We start from the raw sequence: 24,363 nt of genomic DNA on the forward strand, positions 1-24,363 counted from the left end.
ATGATGGGGGTTACTAAGCTAGAGTGAGAAATGAGGAGGTGAGGAGAACAGGAGTGGAAAGGGAGTTGGGCGATAGGGATGGTTTGGACACATGGAAAGAATGAGTGAAGAAAGACTAGTAAAAGAGGTATGGAAGGCAGATGTGGAAGGAGTGAACATGAGGGGACGTCCTAGGATGAGATGGATGGATGGGGTGAAGGGGGCTTTGGGGAAGAGGGGAAAGTCTGTTGAGGAAGGACGGGATAGGACAGAAGACAGGGGTGAACGAAGAATGGTATATGGATGATGTTGTGATACATGAGGTGGAATGGGTGTTGAGATAGTATGTGTGAGCAAAATTTGGCGCAGCCCGAAGGGAATTTTCCCCGTCTTCCTCCTTTTATGCATGGGGGGTCGCCGATTTAATGAAGCGGTCTTGCTGTGGATGTGGTGTGCCTTGAGACACTGTCTCTGACCCAGGACGGTGGACAAGGTGCAGGGATGACCCGCCATCCAGGAGGTGCTAAGATGGGAGGGAGGATGGAGGGAAGTGGAGTGTATTTAGGGATGGAATGGGTGGGAATGATTTTATGCCTTTTTCTTTTTGGCTACCTCCCTTGTATGGGGGAAAAAGCCTTGGTATATGTATTAGGGGTTAAGAATCTTTTCATGTCAACTTTGTTATCACTAGCTATCAACGATTGGAGGAGACGAAAATGAGGAACAAAACCACACAATAATGGTCTGCCGACTGTTGTATTAGGGTTAAGAATCTTTTCATACAATATTTTTATTTTAAAAACATTTTATATAGTACATGCATACAAACTTTCACATTTTTTTTATTCTATCAAATGATTTTATATTGTACATGCATACAAACTCCCTGCACGGGTGGAATTCCCGTCTTAGTCTCATGCAAAATATAACATACATATAATAACCTGTCCCTACCTTCTTGCAAGAGATAGGTAGAAAAGAGAGTAGAAGCCTTGTGTAAGCAACGAAAATATTGACTCGAGATTATCATGCCGTAAAAACTTAAAACAAAGAATCTAGTGTAACGGTGGAGGAGAAAGTTCGTTGGTTCATGTGTGTAAGATCATGTCACTGCGAAGCCCCTGTAGGATCTTGTATATGTCCTTTCGGGGGTTCATTCATTCATTCATTCATCTCATTCTCCCGAACAGAAGTGTAGCCGCCATATCCATATGGAGGATTTTACAAGGGCGGCGATAGTGGTAACACACACACACATATGTATATATATATATATATATATATATATATATATACTCATGTAAGCGGAGTAGGAAACACAGGAGTCTTAGTCAGGGGTTTATTTTTGACTAGTTTCGCAGATATGCTTTTTCAAAAGAATGGTGTACAAACAGGCTGTGGGCATTTTATAAATGGGGTGGACCTCACTACCTCCCCGTGTTACCATAGTTGGTGACAAGTGTGAACATTACATATTCATTGTGGCAAATTTTATAATAATGATAATGCTTAGTAAGTGGTAAATATGATGACAACGCTAATAATGACAATGAAAATATTAATAGTAATTGTAACAATGATAACAATAACAAAAATAGTAAGGATAATAATAACAATGTTGAAAATAAAAAATATCAATATTAGGAATATAACAACATAATCATGATAAAAAGAAGAGAATAGTAAGGATTATGATGAAAATATTAAGTGGTGAAGGGACAAAGTAGAAATAATGGAGGATACGTGAATTGGTGGCATGTGAAATAAAGTATGGTAGCATGGTATAAGAAGAAAGCAGGAAGGGTAGGCAGAAGTGGGAAAATGGTGTCTACTTAGAGTCTGAGAAGCCATTCTTGGAGGACAATTGTCGCGGTAGATTTTGTCCACCAGCTCTCTTGTTTGTGTTTTTGTGGTTGGCAATGTAAAGTGATTCAAATATTTTCCGTTGTTTCTTGTGTAGTCCTTTGGCTAGAATGGTGGATCCCTCCCAGTTTGGTAGGTGCCCCTCTGTGTCTATGTGGTTAACTAGAGCGTTTGTTTCTCAGTGGTGTTTAATGTCCAATTTGTGTTCTCAGAGTCTGTTGTCCTCTGTACGTGTCTCAGTAGTATGCAGTGTCGCAGCCATTGCAGGGAATTTCGTATACGATGCTATTGTCACGGTTCGCCTTGGTTTTGTTTGTGATCAAGTGTCCTATCTTCTTCCCTGTGAGAGAAGTCCTGTCTGTCTCAACGTTCTGGAAAGCATGAGAGGCCAGAGTTAGGAACCACAAGGTATCGTAAATCTGTCCTCTTTTAATTTTCTTTCCTCTGTCTGATTTTAATGGCTTTCCGTAGTGATGCCCATAACATGCCCTCTGGGTACCTTAGGTTCCTGAATCCAGCGGTTATGTATTTAATTTCATCTTGTCAATACTCTTCGCTGCATATTATAAGAGTCCTAAGATAAAACACAATGATAACTCCTGGTGTGGTCTTTCCGTCATGTGCGCTAAAATAGGACACTTGATGTTTGAGATCACGCTTTCGTGGGAAAGCAGAATTAGTCAGGTCTCACTAAACTGCCTTCTCTCATTTGTGGGTCATTATGTGACGTTTCAGAGCACCCTTTCGTGGGAAAGCAGAACCACACGGGTCACACTGAAATGGCCTCTCTCCTGTGTGGGTCATCACGTGACATTTGAGATCATCCTTTCGGCGGAAAGCAGAATTACACATGCCACACTGAAATGGCTTTTCTCCTGTGTGGTTCATCATGTGACATTTGAGATCAGCCTTTCGTTGGAAAGCAGAATCACACAGGTCACACTGAAATGGTTTATCTCCTGTGTGGGTCATCATGTGATTTTTGAGATCAGCCTTTCGTCGGAAAGCAGAATCACACACGCCACACTGAAATGGCCTCTCTCCTGTGTGGGTCATCGTGTGACATTTGAGATCATCCTTTCGGCGGAAAGCAGAATTACACAGGTCACACTGAAATGGCTTCTCTCCTGTGTGATTCATCATGTGACATTTGAGATCAGCCTTTTGTCGGAAAGCAGAATCACACAGGCCACACAGAAATGGCTTCTCTCCTGTGTGGGTCATCATGTGAAGTTTGAGATTAGCCTTTCGTGGGAAAGCAGAATCACACAGGTAACAATGAAATGGCTTCTCTCCTGTGTGGGTCATCAAGTGAAGTTTGAGATGAGTCTTTCGTGGGAAAGCAGAATTACACAGGTCACACTGAAATGGCTTCTCTCCTGTGTGGGTCATCATGTGACATTTGAGATCAGCCTTTCGACGGAAAGGAGAATCACACATGTCACACTGAAATGGCTTCTCTCCCGTGTGGGTCATCATGTGACGTTTGAGAACCTCATTTCCTGAGAAAGCAGAATCACACAGGTCACACTGAAATGGCTTCTCACCAGTGTGGTTCATCATGTGACATTTGAGATCAGCCTTTTGTCGGAAAGCAGAATCACACAGGTCACACTGAAATGGCTTCTCTCCCGTGTGGGTCATCATGTGAAGTTTGAGATTACCCTTTCGTGTGAAAGCAGAATCACACAGGCCACAATGAAATGGTTTCTCCCCTGTGTGGGTCATCATGTGACGATTGAGATGACCCTTTCGTAGGAAAGCAGAATCACACAGGTCACACTGAAATGGCTTCTCTCCCGTGTGGGTCATCATGTGACGTTTGAGACCAACATTTCCTGAGAAAGCAGAGTCACACAGGCCACACTGAAATGTCTTCTCTCCCGTGTGGTTCATCATGTGACATTTGAGATCACCCTTACGTGAAAAAGCTTTATTGCACAGGTCACACTGGAATGGCTTCTCTCCTGACCTAAAAAAGCACAGTAAAATTGGGTATTAAAATCACTAATGAAAATGGGATGTATGCACATTACATCCACACGAATTACATTGTCCCAGCCCTCGAATAGGTGCCCATCTACGTACCCAAACTACTCGCGAACAACCACCACTGTTAACATTGGTCACGGATTACGTAGTTGGTCATGTCAAAACACACATTTTATCAATTTCATATAGCGGAAACACCAAAAATGGTCAACTGGCCATTATAGTGTTGTTTGCTTCGACTCACCCATAATGTTCACAACAATGTAAACAAACACACTGTTGCCACTGTATATCCCGTGTATCAATGTAATTGCAGACAATATTACAAACCAACATACCATTTCCTCCTATAAAGGATGGTGGAAAGGGTCAAAGTATCCTTTTTGCCCACCCCACACCCTTTTGCCAAGTTGTGGGTTCAAAGGAAATTTCATACTTGGCTCCTATTCCAAGGAATATCTATTAATTACCTACCCCAACAGTCAAAGTCAAGCACATATGGTGTCAGATATTATAGTTTCGTAGTGGGACTCATCAAAATCTGATATAAACTTATATTGCTGAACTTATTTTTTCGTGTGACACCACTGATACCTAATTGGGAGGGGGAGGTTAGGTTAGGCTCAACCCTGCCGCTCAATCAACCAATACCAGAAACAAAAACAAACTTTTGAGAACATCATTTCGAGTAACGCATTCGCCGTGAGAACAGCCATTACAAATGAATTACAATTGCCTATTCTACCAGGAAATCAGAATAACACAATTTTTTTCTAGATTCAATAATTTGTAACTTTATGTCTATAGTAATTGCATGTCTGGCATGAGAGAACGTAAACACTGAACACGTTTGTTACGTCGCCTTGGAACCAATAAAGATTTTGGCCAATTAAAGCAACCTATAAGGTAGAAGCGCAGTAGCACCGTCTTCAGAGGTGCGATGAGACACAGTGGTCAAAGAGCTTAATATATTGGCCCTAGTTGGAAATGGGAGAGGTATTCCGCGTTACCGAAGCTGTCTGGGTCCCCCTCCTCCTCCAGTCGCTACGAGAATCGGATAACTGGCCAAAGCCTTACATACCCAATTGTACATGATGGATCATATACATTTTCATTTACAAAGAATACAATAAAATAAAGTGCAACTTGTACAAGTGAAAAAGTGGACTACACACTTGAACGAAAAAATATATAAATTAAATGACCTTCATACACACTGTGGCCTTTGTTCACCCTGTACTCCCTCACTTTTTGTAGAGTCTATCGTGTTCCTAGTGCCCAGGTATATTGGATTTTAGTCTATGCACCTATATACGCTAACTTCTTTTGTCGTCCACGCTTCTAAAAATAATCTCCTTTTCTTCGAGCTGTCTCTGTGTACCACTGTCGCTCCTTCCCAGTCAATGTTGTGCTGTAGTTCGTTCATGTGTTTATAAAGTGCTGAGGCTGCATCTTTCCGTTTAACTACCCGTTTGTGTTCTTCAATTCTAGTGGCGAGTTTCTTTTGTGTTTCTCCTATGTAATATGCATAACAATCCCAAAAGCCAATGCGATACACTACACCCGCCTGCTCAGTGGATGCTTCCATGTTCTTGACCCTGGTGAGGTTGTGATGCAGTGTTGCGTGGTTTAAGTGCCACCTGTATGTTCTTGTCCCGGAGTACCCTGGCCGTTACCTCTGATGCACCTTTAATGTACGGAATTGTGACCCTGTGTCCTGAGTGAGAGGATTGTGTCCTGGTGCGTCGCGTCCTCTTCAATTTCCGTACGAACTCGGATAACCGTTGGTTCGGAAAACGTCACGTTGGTGCCCTATTTAGCACACCTTCTCAAACTCCGTCACCAACTTCTTTAACCCCTCCTCTAACCCTCCAAATTTCTTCATTTTCGTTAACCTTTTCCAATCTCCGGCCCATTCCCTCGCATCACCCCATCCATTTACACATTGAACAGCCATGGCGACATAACACATCCCTGGCGAAGTCCCACCTCTACATCAAACCACTCGCTCTCTCCATTTCTAATTCAAAGGACAAAGGGGAAGCATGCCGATAGGAGACCTTTTGTTCCATAACTCGGTCGGATGCGAAAAAAATATATTGATAAAAATAATAATAAATAAAAATAAGTATGCAAAGTTAAAATATGAACAATCGGTAAATAGTACATAATAATAAATGGACAGATAAATAATAATAATTAACAAATTGAGAAATGATAACCAACCGTGTGAAATTTTTTGTCACTTTTAATGTTGTCAATTCCCTTTAAAATCTTAGACCTGTATCAAGTCACCTGAGCCTACGATTCCTAGGGAAAATAGATTCATACGTTTTAATTGATTTTCGTATGGTTTATTTTCTATATTTGGAATCAGTTTTGTGGCTCGCTGCTCTACTTTTTCCAATCTGTCAGTCTTAATGAAAGTCGGTGACAACAAGGAAACGACACACACAACACACACATATATATATATATATCAAGGCTTTTTCCCCCTTACAAGGGAGGTAGCCAAAAAGGAAAAGGCATAAAATCATTCCCACCCATTCCATCCCTGAAAACACTCCGCACCCCTCCACCCTCCCTCTCATCTTAGCACCTCCTGGATGACGGGTCATCCCTGCACCTTATCCTTATGGTCACCGACTTTCATTAAAGACATTGACAGATTGGAAAAAGTATATATCGCAATCGTCCCCGCCCACACACACACACCGACTCGGTGGCACAGTTGGTAGAGCGCTGATTTGGGAAGTAGAAGTGCTCCCAGTACCCAGTTCGAATCCTGCCCAAGGCCGAAAATATTTCAGTATCGCTGTGCCTCGGGTCGTTAATCTGACTCTCGTGGGCGGGGAGTTAGGGGTGTGTGTGTGTGCAAGGTCATAGCATTACCCATAGATCGGACCTACGAGCTCTGAGTTCTCTTCCAGGAGGGAAATAGCTGTCGATCACGAGTCCAACACGTGATCCAAAGACCAAGTGAATACACACACACATACATATATATATATTTAAGTTCTCCGTCATGAGGTTATTACTTCGCAGTCACATGTCCCAAATTTTTGGGTGAAGAAAATGCAATAAGGGTAAATAGATTCATCAACGATACACTGATAGTGTAAAAAAAATCTTCATGAAATCACAGTTAACCTCATTTTAATTCAACAAGACTTAGAGCCAGTATCTGTGATTAGAGAACCTATTGAGATAGATGGGGGAAGATAACAATGCTAGATTGGATAGTAGTGGGGCAGAGTGGTTTATTAAAAAACGGAGAACACATGAGGAAGAAGACACACATAATGAACACAACTCAGATGTTCAAGAAATCCCAGAAATTAATCAGAATTCATCAACTCCAAAAGCTTTGTTCATTGTGAAAGGTGGCATAATAAAGTCGACACTATTGCACTCCAGAGCAATTAACAGAGTCAATGTGCAGTTGAAAGGAGTCACTGTGGTCTTCAAAATTTTAACCATCCCAGAATCAATTAGAATAAAAGGTTTGAAATTGGACTTTGGGATTCATAAGACACACAAGAACAAGGCAGTAATATTAGTGATTAGTACTTTGAATAAAGACAGTCTTAATACAACATTCACAAATAGGATGTTTTCAAGTCTATCAAAAACCCATTCAGATTTTAAACAAGTGTCCTGAAGAGGTGGAATCACCACTTTCATCCATCTGTTCAATTCAGGAAGAAACAGATTTGGGGGAGAAATATAAGTCAACTAGGGCCTACTTGTTCTGAGTTAGAATCATGGTTAATTCCATTGCTAGTGGAGCACAATAAAGCAATTCCTTTGCCTAGGGACAGCTTGGGCAAAACAGCTGTTTTAAAGCATCAGATCAAATTAAAACTGGTTTTCAACCTATCTATATACCTGCCTACAGATTACCACATTCCAAGCTAGCTATTGTAGATAACTTGATCACTGGATGTCATAGAACCCAGTCAATGTGAATGGAACTTCCCATTGATTCTGGTGCCAAATTCAGATGGTACCATGTGTCCAGTTATTGACTAAGGGGAATTGAATAAACAGACAATACCTGATTGACTACTATTACTGGTAATAGCAGATATATTTTGTAGTTTGGGAACTGAGAATCAGTATTCTAGCACTACTGATATCAAATCAGCTTTCTGGCAGATCGAGATGCACGAAGATTCTCAAGATTACACAGCACATTTTCTACAACAGGGCATTATGCATTCAAGCAAATGCCATTTAGTTATGTAAATCCATAACTTATATGAAATTAATACAGTACAATATGGGTTGTTAGGAAACACAGCCAGTGTATTTCTAGATTATATTTTAATAGTTTCCCAAACAGCAACTGAGCACTTTAAGATATTATATAAGGTATTTTCAAGACTGGGTGAATCAGGGTTGAAAGTGAAACTTTGCAGGTGTCATTTATTTGGGACATAAGATAAATAGACATGGACTTAGTATAGTGAACTCGAAGGTAGAGACAGTAAAAAATAAGTTGAATCAGGGTTGAAAGTGAAATTGGAAAAATGAAGTTTTTGCAAGACAGTATTATTTATTTGGGACATAAGTTACATAATAATGGGCTCAGTGCAGTGAACTCAAAGATAGAGGCAGTAAAGAACTACCCAATACCAAACAATGCAGAGAAAGATTGAAAGGGATTGAAAGGGTATCATAGGAAGTTTACTAAGGAATATGCAGACACATCTAATCTATTATAGTCTTTGTTAAGGAAAGATTCGAAGTTCATTTGGGGACCTGAACAACAACAAACTTTAGAGAAATTGAAAGATAAACTTACTAGTTTTCCAGTTCTCATTTTTGCAACCAATAGCTCTCACATTGAGTTTGTAACAATGTATTACAGAAAAGGAAACATTAGCAGTGACATTCACAACAGAGTTTTAGAGATATGATACTGGGATATCCAATTTGAGTGTGGACTGATCATACAGCTATTCAGAACTTATTCAAACATAAGAATCTTGGCAGCAGATTAGCCAGGAGGTTTACTACACTTCAATGTTATGAGGTTATGTTTGAATACATTCCAGGTAGGAAGAACACTGCAGCAGATGCACTACCTAGGAATATTAGCCAACCAATAACAGGGTTGATCAAACCTGCAGTATTAATGAACTAGTATCATTAGATGAGGAACTTATAATAAGGGTACAAAGAAAAAGACTTGGAAAAATATAGCCCAGAACTTGATGAACCCTTGAGGTATTCCTCCAAAACTATCAAAGGGGTATAAGATTGAAGAATTTCATTTAGGCAATTAAAGGGAGTCAAGGATAGAGTAGAACTAGGAGTGGAGGAGGAATGGGGATGGTTCAAGGAGGGAGTTGCAAGGTATGCAATGTTGATGTGTGGAACAAGGAGACTGGGATGAAATAGAAGGAAAAGCATAACAGATTTTTTTCTTTAAATAATAAAAAAAGGTGTTTTGGAAAGAAATTAAGAAAGGAAGAGGAGGCAAATCAAACAGAGAAGAAAAGGTAAAAGGTGCAGATCGAGAGATGATAATGGACGAAATGGTGATATGAGGAAGATGGGCAGAGTATTTCAGGAAGTTGCTAAATGTGAAGGAGGCTAAGGAAGAAAAAGTAAATGCAGTGGGAAGTGCTAAGAAAATGACAGTAATGGTGGACTGGCTGGTGAGGTTGTTTAATATTTGTCTAAAAGAAGGTAGACTGCCAGGGAAAAGGAAAGGATGTTTTTTGGATATTTATAGATTTAGAAAAGGCTTACAATAGGGTAGACAGGAAGGCATTGTGGAAGGTATTGCAGATACATGGGATAGGAGGGAAGCTATTGAGAGCAGTCAAGAGTTTTTACAAAAGTAGTCGAGCCTGTGTTAGAATCAGAAATGGTTTGAGGTAAAAGTGAGACTTTGCCAGGGATGCTTTATGTTGTCTTGGCTGTTTAATTTATACATGGATGTGGTGGTGTAAGAGGTAAATGCAAAGGTAATGGGCCAGGGATTGGAGATGGTTAAAGAAAATGGAGATATGTAGGAGATAAGCCAGTTGTTGTTTCCTGACAACACTGTGCTTGTGGCAGGATCAGCGGAGGGATTAAGCTAGTTAGTAATGGAGTTTGGGAAGGTGTGCGAAAGAAGGGAGTTACAAAGGATTACAAAGGGGGAGCATGCCAACAGGAGACCTTTTGGTCCATATCTAGGTTGGATGCGAAAAAAATCATAATAATTAATTAATAAATAAAAACTATAATAATGTAAATAACAAATAAAATACATATATAAATGCATAGGTATAGTTAAATAATAAACAGTTAAATAGTAAATAATGATAAATTGACATATAATAATAAATGAGAATCAAACAGACAAATGATAAAAAAAAAAATAATAATAATATAAAATAAATTATAATCTTTACATCTTGCTTAGGTGTTTATCCAAATGATTCTTAAAGCTTCAAACTGAACTTCATTGCATTACCTGTTTCTACCTACATCCAAATTGAATCTATTTGCGGACAGTTTGAGACCATTGTTTCTTGTCTGATTCTCATTCAATTTGAAAAATTTGTCACTTTTGATGTCAATTCCCTTTAGAATTTTAAAGACCTGTATCAGGTGACCTCTGAGTCTATGCTTTTTTAGGGAAAACAGATTCAAATGTTTTAGTCAATTTTCGGATGATTAATTTTTGATATTTGGAATCAGTTTTGTGGCTTGCCATTGTACTTTTTCCAGTCAATGTCTTCAATGAATTTGAGGTAAATTAGGTGGAAAAAAACATACTGTATTATCCAAAGTTAAATTGCATTCAGGGGTATAAATACTAACATTCGGAAAACACCCAACAGGCAATTTTTTCCCAACAGTTTCCCTATTGATTTGACCTCATCGGATGTTCCATTTCAATTGGAATCACTTGTCTGTACTAAACCCCCACCCCCTTCTGGAGACTGCATTGGGAAATAAGTATTGTGATTTAGAGAAGCATGCAAGGCCAGTGATTAATGAGAGAAATGACAACAACATTGTTCAAATAAATGATAAATCAAGCACAGTATTCTCCTATTCTGACCATATCTAACCTACCCAGTCTCTCCCTCATGGAGAATAGATTTTTCAATGGAATTTGTTTTATTTGCTTCTTGTATTTGAGATGAGATAATTTTATACAAGATAATTTTCATTCTCTTCTATACATATATATTTTTTACAATAACGTATAGTAATGATTCTACATAATTTTAAGTATTCACAAAGATGTTTGCCAGTCTGCAACCCTTCCCTATATCATCTGCTAGCCCATATTTAAATACAATAAATTCATAGTAATGTCGGCAACTATTTTTAAAACACTAGGACAAGCATCTTTACAGTTACCAAGAATTAGGTTAGGTTACATTATGTTAAATCTCATGGCTGCAATTCTTACCAGCATCATCAACTAGCTTTTATCAATCTGAGTATTTTCAACCCCAGATATAAGTACCACAAATCTATAGTAACATCAGTGGTGATTTGAAAAAAACAACAACAGGCAAACATCTTTACACATACCTAATTCTACACTTCAGTCAAAATGTTTATTTACAACTTGGAATTGTTCTAAAACATCAGTATATACTGTCTACTACTTCATAGTTCTTAAAGGGCTATTGTTATTTGAAATGTTTTCTTTGAATTTTGAGTATCCCTGCAGACAGCCCCCTATATTTTTGAAACGCTGAGTTTCTATCAACAGAACAATACCTAATTTGATCTCATTACTAACCTACAGCATTCTATCTAAAGTATCCAACACTTAGACAGCTACAACCATAATGGCCTGCAACTTCCAGCCATCAATTACTCATGTAGGCGCCTACAATAATTTTTTCATTACCTGTGTTATTTCCTTCTTTGCTTACAATTTTCGTGACACCTCAGCGTCTCACAAATGTTTAAACTATTTCAAATATTCTTGCAAATGTACGAAGGCACTTTTAGAAATGTTTTTACATTGTTTACCCCTACTTGACGAAAATATTTGTCACAACCGAGCAAAGAATGCTATTCATAAGCTCTATCAAAGGGGTAACTAATCTGTTTTTGTTTCATAATCCAGAAATCCACCTCCTTACGATCTGACCGTTCACAACCTGTGGTTTACTTAACAGTCCTGTGCTGTGTAGAAAGTGGTGGTGAGAGGATAGCGGTATTGCTGTTTTCTTTTTTTTCATCCAGGATTGGGCATATGTGAAATAGAAGTCTTGCTCACAGGCATACTGAAGCTGCGAACATCGGTTAAGATGTGAAGATATGGGTTTGATTGCTAATGTAGGATTTGTTGGATATCGTTCCTAGCCTATATCAATATATTTAATACTGCTGATTAAAGAACTGTGTAATAATCTATTACGTAGAGATTTTTATGCACCTTAACTTACACTGGAAAAATGAAGAGGGCAACGTGATCTAATATATTCAAACAGGTCAAGATTATCATTTAGACAGCAGGGCAGGGCTAGTAATGGAGCAAAATTGGACAAATCTAGGTTTAAGAAGGAAATAGACAAGAATTTATTTACAACAGTGATCAACAAATGGAATAGACTTTATAACCATGTAATGAACGCTGAAATAATTGGTTGTTTTAAGAGAAGATTGGACAACTTTATAGATAAAGAGGACAGGTGGTAAAGGGCATGGAATTGCCTATTGCAGGCCTTATGGTCTCTTGCAGTCTCCTCGATCCATCCATATGTTCTTATGTACTGGTAGTGCAGTGGAAGCGTCGACTGATGAGGAAACGGCCTTGGAATCTTCTTCGTTGCAGAAAATGTATACACCACACCCACCATTGGAGGGTGGGTGTGGTGTATACATTTTCGTTCACTCAGTACCACCAAGCCGAGACGTGCTTACCGAAGTTACCGCTCTCTGAGTGTTATGGTATAGTTTATCGAGTTATCGGTTAACGAAGCTTTACCGGTAGCAGAATTTTTGTCGGTAAGCTATCATTAAGTTTGTTGCCGTTAAAACCGGTAATTTCACCGGTAGCTGCCCACCACTACCTCACTCTAAGAAGGAAGAAAGGCCACCCCTCCACTCCAAGTCGAAAATGCAGACAGAAAAGCCCCGCCCCTTTCCGACTAGAAAACCTAGACGCAAACATTATAGAGGCTCCGGACCCCCCCCCGCCAGGAAATTCTAGGAATTCGCCAGCCCGTCCGCACAAGATAGGGGGTTGCCTCTCCCTCTACTGGAGAGCATGGGAAGAAGCCGGTGCGGAAGACTGGACCCTACAAGTCATCAAGACAGGCTATCGTCTTCCCTTTCACGCTACCCCAAACATCTCCCCCTATCCCATCCAAGTCAGCAGCTATCACCCGGACTCGGCTCGCGGGAGGGCCCTAGTGGAGGAAATCTCCGTTCTGCTCCAGAAAGGAGCTTTAGAGGAAGTCTCGACTCCGGACCCAGGGTTCTACTCAAGGCTATTTCTAGTAGAAAAGACAACAAGGGGATGGAGACCAGTCATCGATTTGTCTCCACTCAACAAGTTCCTTTCCCTGACGAAGTTCCGAATGGACACCCCAGAGTCCGTAAGGGCGTCTATCAGGGAAGGGGACTTCATGGTGTCGCTGGACCTCCAAGATGCCTATTTCCAAATACCAGTGCATCCCTCCTCCAGGAAGTTCCTCAGAATCGTCCACAGGGGCAACACCTTCCAGTTCACCTGCCTATGCTTCGGACTTTCCACACCACCCCAAGTCTTCACCAGAGTGTTCAAACTCGTTTCAGCGTGGTCTCACTCCAGGGGAATTCGCCTACTCCGTTACCTGGACGACTGGCTGATCCTTGCACATTCCGCCCAGCTATGCCAAGGACACCTGAGAATGGTCCTAACCTTCGTCCGGAAATTGGGCACCGTAGTAAACCCGGAGAAGTCAGATTTCTTACCAAAACAGAGAGTCACGTACCTGGGTATGGTCCTGGACTCCTCCCTAATGAAGTCCTTCCCAGTAGAAAAGAGGATCCAGTATCTCACTTCTCTAGTTGCACGGGCACTATCGACCGGGTTCCTGACGGCGAAACAATCCGAAATCCTCCTGGGCCATATGACCTCCGTAGAGATATTAATCCCCAGGAGCAGACAAAGAATGCGACCGCTACAGTGGCTCCTCAAGTCTCAGTGGGCCCCGTAAGAGGGAGAACCCCTACAACACATCTCCCTCACCGAAGAAGTCAAGGATTTCCTTCTCTGGTGGAAGGACCCGTGCAACCTGGCATGGGGATGCCCCTCGGCCCATCTCCCCCCGAAGTCCTCCTGTTCTCAGATGCCTCCAAGGAGGGCTGGGGAGCCCACCTCAACGACGATCACGTCAGCGGTTCCTGGTCCACAGTCGAGTGGGCAGCCCATATCAACTGGCTAGAGTTGATAGCAGTACTCCTGGCTCTCCGTCACTTCAAGGATCAAGTCTCGGGGAAAGTAGTGGGCATAATGTTGTACAATTCCTCGGTAGTTGCCTACCTGAACAAGCAAGGGGGCACAGTCTCCCAGGACCTATGCCTTCTGACTATGGACATCCTCAATCTAGCCGAGAATCTCCAAGTGTCACTCAAAGCCCGCTACATCCTAGGGAAGAGGAATGTCTGGGCGGACCACCTCAGCAGGAAGAATCAGATAGTCAGCACAGAATGGTCCCTCCATCAAGAAGTAGCGAACTTCATCCTCAGCAAATGGGGCTCCCCTCTAGTAGACCTTTTCGCCACGAGATGGAATCACCAATTCCAAATATATTTCAGCCCTCTCCCGGATCCTCTGGCAGCAGGAGAAGACGCTCTTCTGCAAAGTTGGGACAACCTGGACACCTTCGCTTTCCCACCGTTTCCCTTGCTCCACAAGGTACTCCAGAGCGCAAGAAACGCACCCAACCTTCGGATGACTTTGATCGCTCCTTGGTGGCCCAAAGCCCCATGGTTTCCAGACGCCCTCGATCTAGCAGTAGAAGAGCCTCTGGCCCTTCAGGGAAGACCAGACCTTCTACATCAACGGGGCTTGGCACAAGAACCCTTCAGCACTCAATCTTCACGCGTTCAGACTATGGTCCGGATCCTCCTAAAGAAGGGTTTTCCCAGAGGTGGCGGAGGACATGTCTGCTCCTATTCGCTCTTCCTCAGCTAACCTTTATCAAGGGAAATGGAATGCCTTTGCAGAATGGTGCCACTCCAGGAAAATAGTCCCAGATTGAGCCACCATTCCTGAGATCGCCTCCTTCTTCCACTTCCTCAGGAAGTCCAACAAGATCTCCCTCTCGGCAGTGCAAGGCTATAGGGCAGCTCTAAATCAGGTGTAATTCTCTGAAGGGAATGGACCTAGCCCTTTCACCAGAAATTTCCATGCTCTTCAGGCACTTCAAAAGATCGTGCCCCCCCAGGGAAATCAGTTCTCCGTGGGATGTGGCATTAGTCCTGAACTCTCTGAGGGATCCCCCTTACGAACCCCTCCGAGAGACACATCTGAAGGACCTCACTTTGAAGACAGTTTTTCTGCTAGCCCTGGCATCTTCCAAGAGAGTAGAGGAGTTACACGCCATCTCTTATAGAGTCGCCCATTCCAAAGGATGGAAAGAGGTCTCCTTCACTTTCATGCTTCCATTCATTGCCAAAAACCAAGATCCTGCCAAATCCGACCCTAGATTCTGGTCCTTTAGTGTTCCGTCTTTAGACGAATTTGTAGGGGGAAAACATACTTAAACAGTACTACGAGTATGCCCGGTACGAGCCATCTGGACCTACCTCAAGAGAACCGAACATCTTAGACCAGAATTAAATAGGTTGTTCGTCTCTACTAAAGGTAAAGTGAAGCCCATCACTAAGAATTCAATTTCTTACTGGATCAAGGAAGTCATCCGCAGAGCCTACGACATGAACCACACAGATTGCCCTAAAGCGAAAGCCCATGACCTGAGGGCAGTGGGGACCTCCCTAGTCTTCAGAAAGAATCGGTCAGTCAACCAGGTATATGGAAGAGCCAGAATACGTTCACTTCCTTTTACCTCAAATATGTTATGTGGGAATCTTTAGGGAACTTCTTTTTGGGCCCCATAGTGACCGCCCAAGAAGTCCTGAAATGATATACCCCTCCCCAAGAACACACAGCCGACCCTGACAACTCATCCAGGTTCTGGCTCGGCAAATGCAGGGATAACTTTCCAAAGTCCTTCTCATACTCCTACATTCCCTTACCTCACCCAAGGGCTCTCAAGCATTCCAAGGGAATCAATTCAAGCCCTTCAGTGGTACAAAAGTGAGTATAACCTGTCTGTCTCCACTCCTGGGAACAGAAAGGGGTGCACTTCAAAGTTTAGGGGAATGTATAGGGGTCTGGTCAACGTAGTCTTAGCACACTAAATTTTCCTTACGGGGGTTTTCCAGGCTAGATAACAACTTCCTTCCCTCCTAAGTCCGAGTCTCCTATTGTAAGGAGTACCGAAGAGTTTGTATTCTTCGGAACAAATGTAATTTTTGCAGGAAAATTAATTTTTCCCTGATTTTTCCAACCATACTTGGCAACCCCACTTGGGGTCACGACCCTAGGGTTAGGAAACAGTGCTTTAGTCTCTTCTTCATTGTGACAACTAATTGTGCTCAATGGCCCCCACAAAGCATCTTACTCAACTAGTTTTATTTCTATTGAAGCCAATGGCAAATATTTTCTTTGTAACAAGTAATTTTCCACTTGGAGAAGTTAAGGGACTAAACTATCCATGCTTGTCAAGATATGTAAATATTTGGAAGAAAAATAAAACAAACTCTCTTCTCATTTCCTTGCTCATTATAACACCAAGACACAAGAGAGGGTAGAGTGCTGGAGGACTGGAGGAGTGCCTGTATAGTTCCACTTTACAAGGGAAAAGGGGACAAGTGTGAGTGTAGTAGTTTCAGAGGGATTAGCTTGTTAAGCGTAGTTGGGAAGGCTCATGGGAGGATCTTGATTGAGAGGATTAGGAGAGAAACAGAGAGAATAATTGGTGAGGAACAGTGTGGATTTAGGACAGGTAGAGGTTGTGTAGATCAGATTTTTGTGGTAAGACAGATATGCGAGAAAGCTATAGGAAAGGGGAAGGATTTTTTGGGGGGCTTTTATGGATCTGGAAAAGGCTTATGACAGGGTAGACAGAAAGGCATTGTGGGAGGTTTTGCAGATATATGGGATAGGAGGAAAGCTTCTAGGAGCTGTCAAGAGTTTTCATGAGAGTAGTTGAGCTTGTGTCAGGATTAGAGATGGAGAGAGTGAGTGGTTCGAGGTAAAGGTGGGACTTCGTCAAGGATGTGTTATGTCACCCTGGCTGTTCAACTTATACATGGATGGGGTAGTGCGAGAGGTAAATGCAAGGGTAGTGGGTCAGGGATTGGAGATGGTTAAAGAAAATGGAAAAAAGTGGGAGGTGAGACAGCTGTTGTTTGCAGACGACACTGCGCTTGTGGCAGGATCGGAGGAGGGATTGAGAAGTTGGTGACAGAGTTTGGGAGAGTGTGTGATAGAAGAAAGTTGAAGATAAATGTGGGTAAAAGTAAGATGAGATGTACAAGGGGTGAAAGTGGCAGTAAACTGGAAGTGAGCATTAAGGGAGAGCAAATGGAGGAAGTGGATAGTTTTAGATACTTGGGTGCAAATGTGGCAGGAAAAGGTGGAGTGAAGGTGGAGGTAGAATGTAGATTGAGAGAAGCGAGTAAATGCCTTAGTGGATTAAAAAGTGTAATGAGGAATAGACATTTGGGAATGGATGCTAAGAGGAGACTGTATGAAGGAGTGATTGTGCCAACAGCACTGTATGGGGCAGAAACATGGAACATAAGAGAGGAAGAAAGAAGGAGTATGAATGTGTTTGAGATGAGGTGTCTGAGAAGTATGGTGGGAGTTACTAGGTTAGAGTGAGAAATGAGGAGGTGAGGAGAACAGGGGTGGAAAGGGAGTTGGGAGATAGGGTTGATGAAAGAGTATTAGGATGGTTTGGGCACATGGAAAGAATGAGTGAAGAAAGACTAGTAAAAGAGGTATGGAAGGCAGATGTGGAGGGAGTGAACATGAGGGGACGTCCTAGGATGAGGTGGATGGATGGGGTGAAGGGGGCTTTGGGGAAGAGGGGAATGTCTGTTGAGGAAGGACGGGAGAGGGGAGTAGACAGGGGTGAATGGAGAATGGTTGTATATGGATGATGTTGTGATGCATGAGGTGGAATGGGCGGGGATATGGGGGGTGGGTAGTATGTGTGAGCAAAATTTGACGCAGCCCGAAGGGATTTCTCCCCATCTTGTCCTTTTATGCATGGGGGGACGGAGAGGGGGGATCGCCGATTTAATGAAGCGGCCTTGCTGTGGATGTGCTGTGTCTTGCAACACTGCTTCTGACCCAGGGCAGTGGACAAGGTGCAGGGATAACCCTTCATCCAGGAGGTGCTAAGATAAGAGGGAGGGTGGAGGGGTGTGGAGTGTATTCAGGGATGGAATGGGTGGGAATGATTTTATGCCTTTTCCTTTTTGGCTACCTCCCTTGTAGGGGGGAAAAAGCCTTGGTATATGTATGTACTAAAATAAAAAAGAATGGGCCCTTTCTTCAGTGTGCATGTTTTAATTGATAACCTAACAGTAATACATAAACAAGTTGATAACATTACACTTGTGTTTCATTTAACATACACAAATTAAAACAGCAATTTATAAGGTAAGCATGGCCTGTAAGGGATGCATTTAAGTATTGCTTTATTTACTGTGATCTTTCATAATACTTATTAATGCTGCTACAATAATTTCTTTATCTGTCTGTTTACTAATCTATTTCACTAATAGTATATGTAGGACTTTACCACAGCATTCTTAAATACATAATAACAATTTCATACAATAACTGTTCATACAGACAACCTGTGATTAAAAAAATTGTAAGTGTAAAAAGAGCTAGGTATATATATATTTTTCCAAGGAATATGTCACATTCAATTCTGCCTTAAATGGCATAGGCCCAAGCATGAACCTAACAACTCCCCACACAGCTCCAGTCTTTAATGAGAAATGTGCAATGCAATGTCACACTTTGAAAAGTTTTGTGCTTGCACAAGTTATTGTGTGCCTTTTGAAAGCCTCACTCGAGAATGCTGCATCATATAATGTGTGATACTGCTCCTTCATTAGAAAGCTGCATTGCACAGGTCACAGTAAAAAGACATCTCTCCATGTGGGGCATCATGTGCTATTTCAAAACACCATTGGATGAGACTAGTTCACATCACAGGACACAGGTCAAGCTGTTGAAAAGGCTTTTTTTTCATTGTTTCAGTTATGGGTCTTCATGTGATATTTGAGATCACCCTTTCGTGAGAAAATAGAATCGCACAGGTCACACTTGAATGGCTTCTCTCCACTGTGAGTCATCATGTGACATTTCAGTTGATCCTTTCGTGAGAAAGCATAATCACACAGGTCACACTGGAATGGCTTCTCTCCTGTGTGAATCATCATGTGACATTTGAGATTACTCTTTCTTGAGAAACTAGTATCACACAACTCACACTGGAAAGGCTTCTCTCCTGTGTGGATCATCATGTGATATTTAAGAGTACTCTTTTGAGAGAAAGCAGAATCACACAGGTCACATTGGAAAGGCTTCTCTCCTGTGTGGGTCATCATGTGATCCTTGAGAGCACTCTTTTTTGAGAAAGCACAATCGCACAGGTTACATTGGAAAGGTTTCTCTCCTGTGTGGGTCATCATGTGACATTTGAGAACACCCTTTCTTGAGAAAGCAGAATCACACAGGTCACACTTGAAAAGCTTCTCTCCGGTGTGGTTCATCATGTGATATTTGAGTTCGCTCTTTCGTGAAAAAGCAGAATCACAAAAATCACATTGGAAACACTTCTCTCTTGTGTGGATCACCATGTGACGTTTAAGATGACTCTTTTGAGAGAAAGCAGAATCGCAAAGGTCACACTGGAAAGGCTTTTCTCCAGTGTGGGTTATCATGTGACTTTTGATACCAAATTTTCGTGAGAAAGCAGAATCACACAGGTCACACTGGAATGGCTTCTCTCCAGTGTGGGTCATCATGTGATATTTGAGTTCATCCTTTTGTGAGAAAGCAGAATCACAAAGATCACAATGGAAACACTTCTCTCCTGAGTGGATCATCATGTGACGTTTAAGATTACTCTTTCGAGAGAAAACAAAATTGCAAAGGTCACACTGGAAAGGCTTTCCTCTGGTGTGGGTCATCATGTAACTTTTGAAAACACCCTTATGTGAGAAAGCAGAATTACACAGGTCGCACTGGAAAGGCTTCTCTCCTGTATGGGTTATTGAATGATATTTGAGTTGACCCTTATGTGTGAATGCTGCATCGCACAGGTCACATTAGAAAGGTTTCTGTCCTGTATAAATCATCAGGTGACATTTGAGGTGACATTTTTTTTGAGAAAGCTGAATTGCATAGGTCACATTGGGGTTTTATCCTGTGTGGGTCATCACATGACATTTGAGATGACCGTTTTACGACAAAGTTGCATTGCTAAGGTCTCATAGGAAAGGCTTCTCTTCTCTGTGGATCATCACATAATATTTGAACTGGCCCTTTTGTGAGAAAGCAGAATTACATAAGTTACATTTGAATGGCTTTTCTCCTGTGAGGGTCATCATATGACATTTGTGATACCCTTTTGTGAGACTACACTACAAAGTTCCCATTGGAAAGCCACACCAGTTACACTAGAAAGGTTTCTCTCCTGTGTGGGTCATCATGGGGCATTTAAGATTGACCTTTTATGAGGAAGCAGAATCACTCAGGTCACATCGGAAATGCTTCTCTCCTGTTTGGGCTATTACAGTACCTGATATTTAAGAGGACTCGTGTGATAGCTGTGCCATGGATAACACACCGGACTGTCTTTATTGTATGACAAATTCATGGAATCTATGGATTTTCCACTTTTTTGTAGTTTCCTTCCTCCTGAAAAAATAAAATATAGAATAAAAATTGACACCTAACTCTTAGAGATGTGCAATTATACAATTGTGGGTGTTTTGTACACAAATCATTTCATACTCAAGTCTCTTTGTACCTAAACAGACCATCTGTACATGCCATCACCCAACATAAGATAGGTAGAAATACTAACAGATATGGTCCTCTGATATATTGCATTCTACTTTTTCATTACAAATGCAATGAAAATCATCCAATGCATGATCATGCCACCACAACTAGAATGACTCTAAATATCCTCTAGCCTTTTTGTCTGGTCATAAGAGTTATAAAGGGTCCAGCTGACAACAACAGTCATATGTTAATATAACTCTATAACATTCCATGTTTGGGCTCACAAGACCTGAATCTAAACATGACATACTCTAGGAAGGTTTATTCAGTTCATCTGACTGAAATAAGTGACGCAGTTCACATTAAGATACACGGCATACTTATGTTATTATTTTAGCAAAACACAACAAATAAAAGTGATCTAAGAAACTGTACATGTACTATCCATATTTTTTCTTGTCATATTTAGTCAAATCTATCAGTAATGCCCACTAAAAAGAACTAACAATTATGTTCTTAGGCAGGAGCTGCTATCAATGAGGGAACTCTAGAAAATGAGGAAGTAGCGAGATCACAATGTTGAAACACAGGCATTATATACACAAACCCAGTCACCTTTCAGGAAATGTAACCGGTTGTGACACTTGTGCAATAATACTAGCAAATAATACTGGTAAGATTTTGTTGCTCATTCTCTTTGTAGATACCATTTGATATTAGTGTTATCTCAGGGTAACAACTTTGTTTTTGTTTACATCTTAATGAAACAATATGAATGGGTTGGGGCACACACCATTATAATGACCAGTCTACCATTTTCGGAATTTTTACCATACTTAAGAAGTTAATATGTGGGGTGGCTGGTGGTATGTAGTGTGGATACCTGGTCAGGCGGTTTCTCAAGGCCAGGCATGTACAGCAGCATTTTCCTATAGAAGGGGCAATATCTCGGACACTAATTGGTGTGAGATGTATAGATGTGAAGTGAATGTGCCCCATTCATCTAGTTGTGAATTGAAATTCTATACTTCTCCCCTATTCCAAGCAGTAATTATTAATTACCTGCCCCAACAGTCCCAGCAAACATGGCAAAGGTGGTGGTTTTGGCCACAGCCATGCATCTCCTGGTATAGGCTCATTACCTACCTTCTTCCTAGTAAAACTTCTGCAGAGGTACACCACACTTCCTCCTATCAAGAATGTCAGATATTATTTTGTAGATCAATTCATTTGAATCTGATATTAATTTCTACTGCTAAATTCTTGTGGTTTTTTTTTTCCAGGAGCCACTCTCACAAGTTAATCTTGGTAGAAATAGCACCAAAAGCCTATGGATGAAAATATAAATTATTTGCGACACCCTTGAATGATATATAATGACCCTACCAACCCAACCTAAACTATCACCACCTATACCTTCATGGGGTTGGATTAGATTAGACTGACCTCTCCCCTTCTCTCCATCAACCACTACAAAAACAAGCTTGTGAGATTATATTTTTGAGTAAATATTTCACCATAAGAATAGCCTCTACAAGTGAATTAAGTAAGTTTATTTGGCAGTGAATCAATATACATGAAGTGCAGATAAAGAAAAGGACACATAGTTTGAAATAATAATTACAATTGCCGAGGATAATACGAAAAAGCATGAAAGCTTTTTCCATTGTACACCGTGGCAATTTCACTCAGAAGTTTGAATGACAAAACAGTGACAACAACGTCTTCTGGTTTGACTAGGGAATTCTATTTAAAGCACGGTTTTCCTTTATTTTGAATATTCCAGCCAATAATATGTATAAAATCCCAATAGCCCATCAATGCGATACCCTTAAAAAGTTCACTAGTTTGTAAATTAGTCTAAAGTAATTGCATGTCTTGCATGAGAAAATGTAAACACTAAAGAAGCGCGTGATAAGTCGCCTTCATTCTGTCTACGAATTTGGCAGCAGTGATTGGAACCCATGCAAAACCAGACCACATCAACCAATCTGGTGGCGGCATACTGGGCATTTCTTAATACTATTATACTATACTGTTTTGCTTGATGATTTTTTGGTTGGCGGTAAACGGTAACAATAGCAAAGCTTGCATCTAAGTTTTCTCGTATGTTTACAAGCGAGAAGGGTTGCCAGATTCTGAACACAATGTTATTGTACAGGTACCTCAAAATTGTTGTTTTCATGACAAAATTATGGTACTGTTATAGAAATATCGTACAAATTATCGTACTTTTTGAGATCAATGAAATGTATACTTTATGCATGATTTCTAAATTTTATTGATATTGAGAAATTCAAATAAATTATTTTTCACATATCGGTGTTTCATTGGAAATAATCAAATAATCACATTGTAACACATACCTTACCTCATACAATAGGCCTAATCATCAGTGTAATGAAATGAAAAAATAAAAACTTTAATATTTGTACGCAATCAATAATAAATATTCGCATTCTAGACATAAGCTATACCTCAAGCCTTATAACATCACTCAGTCAGAATGTGAGGTGGATGGACCAGCGGCGGCGCTAGGAATTTTTAGTTGGGGAGGCTAAGGGGGGGGGGGGTTGCAAATTTTTGGGGTGGCTTTTAGTACTGTAATTTCCGCGTTAGCGGCAATCCGAAAGACGTAGTCCAAGGTCCGGCATGGGGTCAAAGGGGCCGGCCTAGGGTCCTTGGTGGGGTCCAGGCCAGGGCACCGCCCTTACGGGAGCTCAGCTAGGATTTTTTGTTGGGGGCTGAGGAGGGACTTGACATGTTGACGAAGGGGTGGTCTCAGAAAATAAACTCAGATGATGATCATTCACGAACATCTGTACATGGGAGGCATACCATGCTGTTTTGATCCCGGTACAAAAGTTGATTTTCTAACCTTACTTATCTATATGTTCGAGTGAGGTATATCGAGTTTCCAAACCCATTACTGGAGGTCTATCATTATCACTTCACAGAGCTCCTAGTCCACTTGGTTGTAAAAAATTACACGATACTTTGGGCAGGATTGTAATCAAAACCCCCTTTACATGCTCTGCGGTTTGTAAAACATTTATATGAATGAAAATGAAATTCATATATAGCTGAACAAACACTTTTGAAACATAAGGACTTCCCTAGAAACTACATATTTCGATAACAAAACTGTAATCCTCTTGCCAAACTTAATTGCAAGTTGTTCCTTAAGAACAGTTTTAAAAACAGACAGAAATACACGCTTTCTTCATTCAGTGTCCTTCATATGAAAAAGCCAGTAAGTCCTTGATGTTTTGACATTTCATGGATTTCAACCATAAACAGATAAAGTTAAAAAAAGAAGAGAAAAACACGATGATATATCTCAGGAAATACATCGTTCCACCTACTTTAAAATTATACGCCTATTCCTATGGTTGGCAGCAAATGCACCGATAATCATATCTCTGTCTAACATCTTTGCTCTTTGGGAATTGATGTTTAATACT

At 41.0% G+C, this 24,363-nt stretch overlaps 2 protein-coding genes across 3 annotated transcripts; both read right to left on the minus strand.

Moving 5' to 3' along the window:
- Window positions 1-1,341: 1,341 nt before the first annotated feature.
- On the minus strand, window positions 1,342-11,990 carry LOC143041121 (uncharacterized). The gene is made up of 2 exons (XM_076212861.1): window positions 11,708-11,990; window positions 1,342-3,814 (listed from the first exon to the last, which is right to left on the minus strand). The coding sequence occupies exon 2, from the start codon at window positions 3,739-3,741 to the stop codon at window positions 2,548-2,550; it is 1,194 nt and encodes a 397-aa protein (XP_076068976.1). The 5' UTR covers window positions 3,742-3,814; window positions 11,708-11,990; the 3' UTR covers window positions 1,342-2,547.
- Window positions 11,991-18,200: 6,210 nt separating this feature from the next.
- Window positions 18,201-23,032, minus strand: LOC143041349 (uncharacterized). Of its 2 annotated transcripts, none has more exons than XM_076213175.1 (2): window positions 22,936-23,032; window positions 18,201-20,809 (listed from the first exon to the last, which is right to left on the minus strand). In XM_076213175.1, exon 2 carries the CDS (start codon window positions 20,080-20,082, stop codon window positions 19,141-19,143), a length of 942 nt encoding a protein of 313 aa, XP_076069290.1. In that variant the 5' UTR covers window positions 20,083-20,809; window positions 22,936-23,032; the 3' UTR covers window positions 18,201-19,140. The 2 variants fall into 2 exon arrangements, with proteins under 2 accessions (XP_076069290.1, XP_076069287.1); XM_076213172.1 differs by having other exon boundaries at window positions 22,046-23,027.
- Between the last annotated feature and the right edge of the window lie 1,331 nt (window positions 23,033-24,363).

This window comes from Oratosquilla oratoria, chromosome 30 (genome assembly GCF_046742065.1).
Source record: "Oratosquilla oratoria isolate Oo_2021 chromosome 30, ASM4674206v1, whole genome shotgun sequence".
Classification (NCBI taxonomy): domain Eukaryota; kingdom Metazoa; phylum Arthropoda; class Malacostraca; order Stomatopoda; family Squillidae; genus Oratosquilla; species Oratosquilla oratoria.

What these genes read in the sequence shown, in the direction of transcription:
- LOC143041349 (XM_076213175.1), bottom strand. Translation starts at nt 20,082, where the DNA reads ATGATGACCCACACCAGAGGAAAGCCTTTCCAGTGTGACCTTTGCAAT.
- LOC143041121 (XM_076212861.1), bottom strand. Translation starts at nt 3,741, where the DNA reads ATGATGAACCACACGGGAGAGAAGACATTTCAGTGTGGCCTGTGTGAC.